Source organism: Mytilus galloprovincialis, chromosome 7, assembly GCF_965363235.1.
Source record: "Mytilus galloprovincialis chromosome 7, xbMytGall1.hap1.1, whole genome shotgun sequence".
Taxonomy (NCBI): domain Eukaryota; kingdom Metazoa; phylum Mollusca; class Bivalvia; order Mytilida; family Mytilidae; genus Mytilus; species Mytilus galloprovincialis.
The window spans coordinates 40,929,613-40,941,767 of record NC_134844.1 but is presented as its reverse complement, the minus strand read 5'-3'; the positions used below and the strand labels follow the sequence as shown (position 1 = coordinate 40,941,767).

Sequence of the window (12,155 nt, the reverse complement as noted above, 5' to 3'; positions counted from 1 at the left end):
TGTTGACTTATTTGTAAATCTTACTTTGCTTAACATTATTGATGTTTACAGTTTATCTCTATCTATAATAATATTCAAGATAATAACCAAAAACAGCAAAATTTCCTTAAAATTACCAATTCAGGGGCAGCAACCCAACAACGGGTTGTCAGATTCATCTGAAAATTTCAGGGCAGACAGATATTGACCTGACAAACAATTTTACCTCTGTCAGATTTGCTCTAAAGGCTGCGGTTTCAGAGTTATAAGCCAAAATCTACATTTCTCCCCTATGTTTTATTTTTAGCCATGGCAGCCGTCTTGGTTGGTTGGCCGGGTCACCGGACACAGCTTTTTAAACTAGATACCCCAATGATTGTTGTGGCCAAGTTTGGTTTAATTTGGCCCAGTAGTTTCAGAGGAGAAGATTTTTGTAAAAGATAACTAAGATTTACGAAAAATGGTTAAAAATTGACTATAAAGGGCAACAACTCCTAAAGGGATCAACAGACCATTTTGGTCTTGTTGACTTATTTGTAGATCTTACTTTGCTGAACATTTTTGCTGTTTACAGTTTATCTCTTTCTATAATAATATTCAAGATGATAACCAAAAACAGCAAAATTTCCATAAAATTACCAATTCAGGGGCAGCAACCTATCAACGGGTTGTCCAATTCATCTCAAAATTTCAGGGCAGATAGATCTTGACCTGATAAACAATTTTACCTGATGTCAGATTTGCTTTAAAGGCTGCGGTTTCAGAGTTATAAGCCAAAAACTGCATTTTACCCCTATGTTCTATTTTTAGCCATGGCGGCCATCTTGGTTGGTTGGCTGGGTCACCGGACACAAATTTTAAACTAGATACCCCAATGATGATTGTGGCCAAGTTTGGTTTAATTTGGCCCAGCAGTTTCAGAGGAGAAGATTTTTGTAAAAGATGACTAAGATTTACGAAAAACGGTTTAAAAATTGACTATAAAGGGCAATAACTCTTAAAGGGGTCAACAGACCATTTTGGTCCTGTTGACTTATTTGTAGATCTTACTTTACTGAACATTTTTGCTGTTTACAGTTTATCTCTATCTATGATAATATTCAAGATAATAACCAAAAACAGCAAAATTTCCTTAAAATTACCAATTCAGGGGCAGCAACCTATCAACGGGTTGTCCGATTCATCTCAAAATTGTAGGGCAGATAGATCTTAACCTGATTAACAATTTTATCCCTGTCAGATTTGCTGTAAATGCTTTGGTTTTTGAGTTATAAGCCAAAAACTGCATTTTACCCCTATGTTCTATTTTTAGCCATGGCGGCCATCTTGGTTGGTTGGCCGGGTCACCGGACACAAATTTTAAACTAGATACCCTAATAATGATTTTGGCCATGTTTGGTTAAATTTGGCCCAGCAGTTTCAGAGGAGAAGAATTTTGTAAAAGTTAACGACGACGACGGACGCCGGACGCCAAGTGATGAGAAAAACTCACTTGGCCCTTTGGGCCAGGTGAGCTAAAAATGAAAGGGCAGTCTCAGTTTTGTTTGGTGTAAAATGCAAATTTCATTTCCATAAATATTGAAATTCTCAAAAGGAAAACATGACTACCCTCAAGGGTACAATGAAAATATTGTCTGAATAACATTGAAGTCCTTTTTTAAATTTTCTTTTATGAAAGGCTTACTAAAAATGACAAATATTCTACAAGAAATTATAGAAAGCAACAACTGTACAGGATAGAATAAAAAAAAAAAAATGACAATCGTACAGAACAGAAAAAACGATAATAAAAACATATGAACATAAGGTGAATGTTAGATCAACCAACCAGTCTTTACAAGCAGACCCATTGGTGGCCTCAGGCTCTTTTCTACACTTTAGTTGTAATGTCTCTTTTGCAAAATCCCTGTTTCCATTCTTGCTTTAAGTATTTAATTGACCTTTAACATGAAGTAACTTGAAGTATCTGAAAAACAGACTGAATCACAAAAAACAAAACTTTGACCAATGAAGCATGATTTATGTTCTTACCCATTTATGTAAATATTCCCTATTACCCATTAAAGGGTGTTCCTAAGATAGGAAGCTTATACATAAGAAAGAAAGAAAGCATGGAAATAAGGCCAAGTCCAGATGAACATATACACCTTTAAATCATGCTATATACCAAATATCTGTAATCTATTATTTATAGTATTTGAGAAACAGACCTAAAATCACACAAACTAACATTGATCACTGAACCCTTAAACAAGGTCAGTTAAATTTTGTAAAATTACCCATAACAACAGGAAACTAGAGAGCCTATGTCGCTGACCTAGATATATGTACAAATTCGGACACTCATGAAAAAAGAATTCATCAAATAAATCTTTTTTGTTGTTGCTTTTTATTGCTGATCTTTTGTTCTATAATAAATAATAAAGAGTGACAGTCATGAGTCTACTAACTAGATTGGTAAATTTTGACTTGCTTGTTACAATCTTGCCTTGTTGATCATTTCTAATAATCTATTTTAACTTTTATCATAAAAGGCCAAATGCAAAATATAAATTTAAAAATCATCATTAAAGGGCAATGAGCTCTAATGAGGAGTTATGACAGAAAATTTCCTCCATATGGTCTCAAATGTAGATCTTCTCTTGCTGATCATTTTTGCTTATTTAAGTTTCTATCTATCTATTATCATTTCTAAGATATGAGGCAAAAAATGGTAAAAATTGTCTTCAAAGGGTGATAACTCTAATTAGAAGTCAACTGTTAATTTCAACAATGAAATAAACAACTATTTTTAAAAGTTTTCAAATTAATAGACAAAACTTGCATTTTACCCATATGTTCTATATTTAGCCATGTCAGCCATCTTTGTTGGTGTGTGGGTCATTGGGCACATTTTTTAAATAAGATACCCCAAATATAATTGTAACCAAATTTAATCATATTTGGACCAGTAGTTTCAAAGTAGAAGATTTTCGTAAAAGTTGAAGATGAAGGACTAGTGAGGTTATATAGGAAAACAGATGGAAATTGAATTGCAGTGAAAACACCAATAATTCTGCAAATTTTTCTCAAAACTCTTCATATATTTTTATCATGCTAAAAAACAGTTTTTTAATACACAGAAGTTATTGAAACTGATGATACATACCTTGATTGTGGTATAATAATATCTTCACTATCAGATTCCATTGTGTATTTCACCAAAAATAAAGTTCATGTATGTTAAACAACAAACATCTCTATCACTGATACAAAATTTATAACAACTACAGATTATATATTTATGCGTAATATTTTGGCATCTGTAACACTGTATACATATTTTGGTGAAAAAAAGGAATTTTTATGTCATTTTTCACTAAAAATAACATAATTTAGATTAATCTACAAAATGATAATTAAAAGTTTTCTTGAAATTAAATACTTGACTCAGAGACAGATTTTCCATCAAAAAGAGTTATAAATAGTTTAGTTCATTTTCCATCAAAAAGAGTAATTAAAAGTCAGTTTTATTTGACAATGTTTAGATTCATATCACATTGAGTCTCTTTTCATGTCTATCAATATCACTTTGTTTGGAAACCGAGAAAACTTAATTAGTTCTGATTTTATATTTAATTACTGCAGATATTCATTTCAGGAACAAAGAAAAAACACATTTTGCACTGCTTATCTAATAGTTCCCTTACAGAGTTATAATAAAATTAAGATGCAAAGAACTTTTTTATAACTCAGCTTCATGAAACGCTGCATCAGTTACGTAACTATACACAATTAAACATCCATGAAGTATAAGAAACTGCAAGAAATCCTTTTAAAAGATATTTAAAAGTAGTTTTATTCTCCCCCCTCTCTATAAAATTACATGATTTTCTATCTTATGATGTAACGCTAATATTAAAGAATTTAAATTTCAAAGTTTATTACAACCATTGTAAATTCTTTTCCCTAATTTCACTGAAATGCACTGAAATCTATATACAATTAACTTCCTAAAATCCCATTTATTTCTAAATTTGCATTAGAATAATTGACTTAGACACACATTTAAATTATGCAAACGGAAATCTGACATCCTGCACATGGCTTATAAATATGTATTAACACTGCATTACATGCACACTGAATTATTACTAATTAATACAATTTAAATACCAAATGTTCTAAATAACACCTTCATACTTTTTAGTTTCTTATACCAAATCTATCAAAAAGATATAGTCTTGGTTTTGAAAGTTACAAACGCAATCAGGGGGCCAATCCATAAATAGAGCACATCTAGTCGAATAAAATATAAAATAAATGGCATGTACTAAAAGGTTGAGTGGAGTAGAGTGGTGGAGTGTTGGGGTGTTGGAGTGCTTGAGTGTTGGTCAGTGGAGTCATGGAGTGAAATAATTCACGAATCAACAAATCAATCACACTTCGTATCAAATAAAATTGTAAACAAATTAATATGAAAATCTCAAATTAAAATCATTTATAATTGTTTCCCCCCCCCCCCCACACACACACACACACACACACACTGATTTTATATTATTTCATTTGTCATATTTGATTATTTATCAAAGTTGGCCAAAGTTTTGGGTAGCATTTTATGACAGCTTAGCTGGAGGTGTGACAATGTTGTCTATGTAGTACATTTTTTTACTGTTATGAATTGAAGTGTATTTCTGATTAGTAGGGAAAATAAAAGCAAAAGACCCATGCTACTATAAAAGGTATTTAAGGACACGGCTCACATAACTTTTATTAAAATGCACATAGCGCTTTTGTAAATTTTTCACATTGTGGCAGGTTAAGCCTCTAGTTAAAAATGTATGTTTTATTGCCGGAAAAATATGTCAGAGTCAAACAGAGGCTGAAAAAACATCTTCTCATAAAGATATTAAAATTATTAATATTTTTGTAAACAATGGACTATGACATAACAAAATTTAATTATCTATCAACATTTTCACATTGAATTTATCATGTTAATCTAAATTAAACAACAAGAGTGCACACGCTGAAATGTCTCGCCTTCTATACTAATCATTGATATTATGTTGATAGTCCTAAGTATAAAGCTAAGCTTTATTACAACTGTAACATAAACTTAACATTAACCAAGATAACTAAACAAAGACCAATGAACCTTGAAAATGAGGTCAAGGTCTGATGACACCTGCCAATTGGACATGTACACCTTACAGTTCTTCCATACACCAAATATACTAGCCCTATTGCTTATAGTATCTGAGATATGGACTTGACCACCAAAACTTAACCTTGTTCACTGATCCATGAAATGAGGTCGAGGTCAAGTGAAAACTGTCTGACAGACATGACGACCTTGCAAGGTACGCACATACCAAATATAGTTATCCTATTACTTATAATAAGAGAGAATTCAACATTACAAAAAATTTGAACTTTTTTCTCAAGTGGTCACTGAACCATGAAAATGAGGTCAAGGACATTGGACCTGTGACTGACGGAAACTTTGTAACATGAAGTATCTATATACAAAGTATGAAGCATCCAGGTCTTCCACCTTCTAAAATATAAAGCTTTTAAGAAGTGAGCTAACGCCGCCGCTGGATCACTATCCCTATGTCGAGCTTTCTGCAACAAAAGTTGCAGGCTCGACAATAAACTAGATGTGTCAAAGCAACACGAATGGCCCCGTCCCAAATCTGCAATTTTCATAACACATGTGGACACAAACATGATGGTAGTCTCACATATCAAAAATCAGTTCAAAATCTGGAGGGGTATAGAAAAAAATCCGTATAACTATGATTTTCAATAATTTATCAAAGTCCAAAACCTGTAATTTCAGCAAAAATTCGTGAAGCGGAACAAAACTTATACTTGATCTGTAACTCATCATGGTTAACTCACATATAAAAAATCAGCCAAATATCTTAAGGCGTTTAGAAAAAAGTCTGTATTAAATATAACTGTGATTTTCAACAATTTCTCAAAGTCCTAAGTCTGTAATTTCGGCAAAAATTAGTGGAGCAGAACGAAACTTAAACTTGATCTGTAACTTATCATGGTTAACTTACATACCAAAAATCAGCCCAATATCTGAAGGTGTTTAGAAAAAAACTCTGTATAAGTGTTTGTTGCGGAATGACAGAATGACGGAATTACGGAATTTCGGATTATCTAATTACGGAATTTCGGACAAGGGTAAAACTATATGGCACAGACGGGGCCATAAAAAAGATTTATTCCCTCAAGCCCCCTTCAGACCAAACAATCATTTTATGATTTTTATAGCTACACATGTACAAAAAATATCTTATAAATTGGTTTAATATCAAAACTATTAAACCCACAACTCAACTATACTCCATTTCCTAACTCCATGTTTTCACTCAGTGACTCCACTCCACCACTCCACCTTTTAGTACATGCCAAAATAGGTTGGGCCTATCTTTTCAACCATTTTTCCTCTTTACAATGATTGTAGTATTAAGACACCTTGACCTTGGAGTTAGGTAGAATGACCTTGATCTATTCCTTTTTCATTCTGAGATAATGATGTTGTCCGTGAAATCTTTACTTGTAACTATGATACTGATTGCCCTCTATATGTTTAAATTTAAGGTGGTACCCAACACTTGTACTAAAATTAATTTGGCTCGTTTAATTTTCATAAAATTTTGTCAAAGTATTTACTTTGACCCTTTAACAAAAATATAAAAATATAAAAAATTTTGAACCAACCGTTTTGCCAGAAAAATTACACTGGTTATATAGCAATTTGACAAATACCAATTTTGATCATTGAGAAGCTTATTATTCCTTTTACAACACAACGTAATTAAAACGTTTAGCTGACTTTACAGAGTTATCTCCCTTTAGTGTTAGGTACCACCTTAAGTAGTCTGTGAACCAAAATTCTAGAAAACCAAATACAATACAATTGTTATAGAAATGTCTTCCGTTTGTCACATGACCAATACTGTTGATTCAGTAATATTTGTTGGATACCAATTTTCCTGGGTTTCGTGGTTACAGGTTAACCATGATTTTAAATGTTCACCGAATTGAAAATTTTCAATTGGCTTGTATGCAGAATATGGCAAAAGCATGAAATCAAATATCCATGAAAGTAAGTTTTCCTCAATCCAAGAAAATTGGTTCCCACTAAAATAAATGAATTTACAGTTTTTCTTAAACAGTTTAAGGCCCTATAATGTCTACAAAAGCCAATAGAATCTTTACATGATGTTTTAAAACGTGAGTTGTTTCAAAAGTTTATTCTGAAGATTGAACTGCTAAAATGATATATGTCTGTCAAATATGAAAGATCCAAATCAAAACAAAGGCAAACATAAAACCACAACAATTGAACAATAAGAAAACAAGTTAACCATAAGCTGTTAACGCAAATACAAACTTCTGAAAAATGTTTTTATAAATTAAAGATCACTGCCCTTACAATAAATGATGCACTTTTATTAGTGATTTACCATTGTAATCATTGTCCAAACAAACATAAAGCATAATAACATTCCATAATAGCATTTTAATAATAAACAAATAAATTTTCAATACTAGGAATCAATTTCATAAAATGTTATTTAAAGCCATAGACCAATACAGATGATCAAGGATAACATATTTTATTTGTAATATAAAACAATTGAATGAAGATTGTTTGAGTCCTACTGAGAAATGATGGTGTGGGATTACACTGCAATGTCAGGATCTTGTCACAAGTCAGGCTTTATCAATTTAAAACTCAATAGACCATTCATTGATACCCAACAAATCAGTTTAAAATGTCCTATTTCGTGCTTAAATAAATGACTTTTACGGTTGTATTCATTTCATGCAGAGATAAATAAATTTCAAAAGATGGTGTTATGGTATGGGAATCAATTTTTTCTTTGAAAACAAAAGATATATCGGTATATGGTAATTGTAGCAGCTTGCTCAAAAATAAGAATTTGTGTGATTGATAAATGACAGAAAGAAGTGATCCTATTTGTAATTAAAATCAATTGAATTATTTAACCTAAGTATTTTGGATGTCAATGTTCAAGATAAGACCCCTGCTCTATTTTATGTTGACAATTTTGCTATAAATGGAAACAACACTTGCCTTTTTTATTTATCTAACTTGCATTGCCAATCATTTTGTTTAAGTTAAGAGTTTATCTTTTTCTTCTTTAGTTTTGCCCAAAACCGGAAAAAGATAAAAAAAAAAAAAACCCTAAAAAATGTAATGAAAGGGCAATATCACATAAAACACAACTTGCAATTTCAATCTATCCATGGTTGCTCATTTGTAGATCTTATTATGCTAATCATTCTAGGGTTTTAAATTTTTTGTATTATTATCTTCAAAACAAAAGGCAGAAATGCAAAACATTGGTAGAAAAAAAATACATTAAAGGGAAATAACTCCAATAATCTCTATTTCAGGCATGTTGACTTATTTGTAGATCACGTCATGCCAATCATTTTTGTCATGTTGCATTTCTGTCTATTTAATTGCAAAATAATTTTCAAAACTGAAACAATTTTGAAAAAAATTGTCATTAAAGGGTACTAACTTTTGAAGAAGAGGTCTGACAAAGAGCAGAAATAAAAGTATTACTCTGTAGGGAAAACGGTACTATTTATTCTGCCATAGGCGACAATATTAACATTTTCTAAATTTACCACTTTTTAAGATAAAAACCTGCATAAAACAGTTATATGTTGTGTTAGTACTTTATTATTCTGTTTTAAAAATTAAAGCCAAATAGTATCATGACCAACTTCCAACGGAGCTTGTTTATGTTATCCATGCCCACCTTCATTTTGCACCAAATTTATAAAATTTTGGAAGTCTTTTCTAATAATTCTCTAGAAAATATTTCAATAGGTTGCAAAATTTATATTGTAAATATACACACTGCATTTATTCATAGATAAATAAAAAAATATATTGTACCCTTACATCCAATCACAGCGCTCCGAATTTGACTTCCTTCACCTGCCTTGGGTACACAAAAGGCCAACCTAATGCTGGGAAAATTTAATACTACCGTTTTCCCTGTAGATATAAAATAAATTTTTATGGCATTTTGCCTTAGACACATCTGTACTTCCTTTTCCAGTGTAAATATAGAATTTCAAATGACAATGTTAATACCAGTACATTTTAATAGAAAACACTAACTAAGGTCACATTTCTATTTTTTGTAATTGAACACTATCAATAACCTGACACTATCTTGTAAGATACAACTGTAATCAGTTCTAAATGTCATGTCTTAATCAACCATGTATTACATAACGTATTGACAGTCAACAGTTCTCCAATCTTAAAAAGACATTAGTCAATTTAAAGTAAAAAGATATTCCGTTAACATTGTTTTTTTTCTTTTTTGATTCACCTTGGAATTTACATTAAAATAGTTGTATTGATTTCGATACAAATTTGTGCTTTGTTAGATACAAATTCTGTTGAACTATTCACAATGAGTAGTGAAAACATACAAGAAATGTACCACAGCATGAACTGAACCATTGAAAGGGGGAACAATCTGTTGCCCTACTTTCTAAGCTAGAGTTAATAGAGAGAATGAGTATATCTTATAAGAGACTTTCTATAAATCTTGCTGCAAGCTGTGAGTACTTTAGTCTATTGATGAAGATTGTTAAACACTGATATCATGTAGCAGAAAATAGACCAACCGACCAACCAATAGTTTCATTCTTCAAATTTAAACAATAAATAAATTTTACAGATGGTCAACTTTCCGTTGATGAAAGACAAAGAGATTCCCACTAATTCTGGAAAAAGGAATTTTCAAAAGCAAAATTTTTGTAATGCAATGGGTCCTCGAAGATTTGTTGCATTTGTTCTATAAAGGGTATAGAGCAATTTAATGTTACTCACAAAACTGAAGGATTCCTTAAAATGTAAAGAGCATTGAACTCTCTAAACTGAAAGGTTCTTTAAAGATCAGAGAGCTATGTACTTTCTAAAGCATATATACTCTCTAAACTGAAGGGTTCATTTAAGAGTAGGGAGTATAATACTCTCAAAATTAAAGGGTTCTTTAAAAGTAGTGAGGATATGGTAATATCTAAACTGAAACCTTAATAATTCTAATGTACCATTCTTATTTAATCTGAATGTGGCAAAAACAGTTCTAGTCTTTTGATACATCTCTTTTTGAATAAATCGGTAAACAATATGTCTTGTGCATCCATCCATCTTTGGTATCTCTAGAAGTAATCTTCTATGTTGTTGTTCTGCAAAATTCATCAAAACACTTTTTACACTGTAAAAGACCTGACATAAAAATTCAGGAATATTTGACAGAACTCATCAGCCGTATATAGAGATCAATTTCAATATGCTGATAACATCTGACATTTCATTTTATGATTCTCAACTTCTGAATGTTTCTCACGTCACTTAAAGTCAATAGTGAATGACATATGTTGGTAGGCATCCAGAACTTTGATCCCCCAATCAATGATTTCATATATTTGTATCAAAATATTGTGGATAGCAATGAACTCAAAATCCAAAATTGGGATTTTTTTTTATAGAACATTGCCTTGCAAATAGACATGCTTCTAATAGGATTGTTGTCTAATGTCAATTACAGCTTTTCTTCACGCTGTAGACATACGACAGATTATAAACTAAATAATACAAGTAATTCTAAGCAAATAAGTGAGATTTTAAAACTATGGTAATTTAATTGCTAGAAATTTTAAGCCAAAGTCTAGTCAAGGCCTAAAGATGCTTCGTGCAACTGAACAAATATGTTTACTCAGTGGTTGATCAAGCTCAAGTTGCTGGATTTAATGATAGATATTAGCACATATGAAAATTTTAGTTATAGTAATCCGATTGGTTGTTCAGGTTGCAAACAGACCATGAAAAATATTTCAAGTATATTCAATATTACATTTGCTATTTGAAATATATTATTATGTCAGTTGTTCTTTAGTTAATAAGAGCCTGACTTCAAACATGAGCTTTCTCACTGTACTTGAAACAAAGGCCACCTCACGAACAGTTATGACCACTTCATATAAAATTGTAAAATTGAGAATTGAATGTGTTGACATATGACTAGAAATTGACAATGAGGGTTGGTTAAAAACAAAACTTAACAAAAAAAAGATGATTTCAAAATTTCTCATTGTGAACTTTCTAATTCTGTTTAGAAACATTACATCAGTGCCTGTATATGGAATACCATGTAAATCCCACTTGATTAAAGATTTAAGGTTTTGCATTTCCTTTCATGATTTTCTTGATAGTGGGTTAATGCTGCTTTACCAACGGTAAAGTTTTACCTAAAGGATGATGAACATACAAGTTCTGATGCTATTTTGTTCTTTTAGGTCAAATGCTATTCTAACACTATTACCCCTTCTGAAGTTTTACAGCCATCATGATTTGTTTGACCATTACAGAAACCTGTGGGTCAAAGATGACCAAAGATATGATCTACCGTATTTGTTGAAGTCACAATGCAGTCCCCTATTATTAAATATCAAATACTTTTACAATAAAGGCTGATGATGGAAAACTCTGACGATCGTTTTGCATGCAAGGCACAAGTTTTAGAGTACAGATATTGACCTCTCTCTCCAGTTTTCTTGTAGGCGTATTTGTTGACATTTGAAGAGCAGTCATAGTTCGTGCTCTGTAAATTGAATTATGTTTATTCAATTTCTTTCATTTATTAGAAAACTGATATGTCAGCAAGACAATAATCTGATGAAAAATTAATGTTAAAATGATTGGAGGATGAATCAACCAATCTATCTGTAAGAAAGCAATATGTTCCAATGGATCCAGTCAACAACCTATATTTCAATCAAAAGCAATTTGTTCTGGTTTCCAATGGATCCAGTCAACAACCTATATTTCTATCAAAAGCAAATTGTACTGGTTTCCAATGAATCCAGTCAGCAACCTTCATTGTCATATATGTATGCTTACAATGGCATAATGTCAGGGTTGGTACAAAGTAATCAATCACTAAATGTTTATAAACACTATTGAGTATGATAAAATAAAGAACGATTAATTGAGGTTGTCGGTGTTTTAAGGTGGTACCTAACACTACAGGGAGATAACTCTGTAAAATCAGCTAAACTTTTTAATTACGTTGTGTTGTTAAGGGAATATCAAGCTTCTCAATGATCAA

At 31.5% G+C, this 12,155-nt stretch overlaps 1 protein-coding gene across 2 annotated transcripts in view; it reads right to left on the bottom strand.

Annotated features, from left to right (window-relative positions):
* Window positions 1-12,155, bottom strand: part of LOC143083001 (tumor protein p53-inducible protein 11-like) — a 137,111-nt gene that overhangs the window by 101,707 nt on the left and 23,249 nt on the right. The window contains exon 1 of one of the 2 annotated variants that reach the window (XM_076259089.1): window positions 3,128-3,183. The exons of the other annotated variant lie outside the window; for it this stretch is intronic. Coding sequence (XP_076115204.1) covers window positions 3,128-3,168 — 41 coding nt within the window. The 5' untranslated portion in view covers window positions 3,169-3,183. Of the gene's footprint in view, window positions 1-3,127; window positions 3,184-12,155 lie in introns of those variants that run through there. 2 annotated transcript variants of the gene reach the window in all.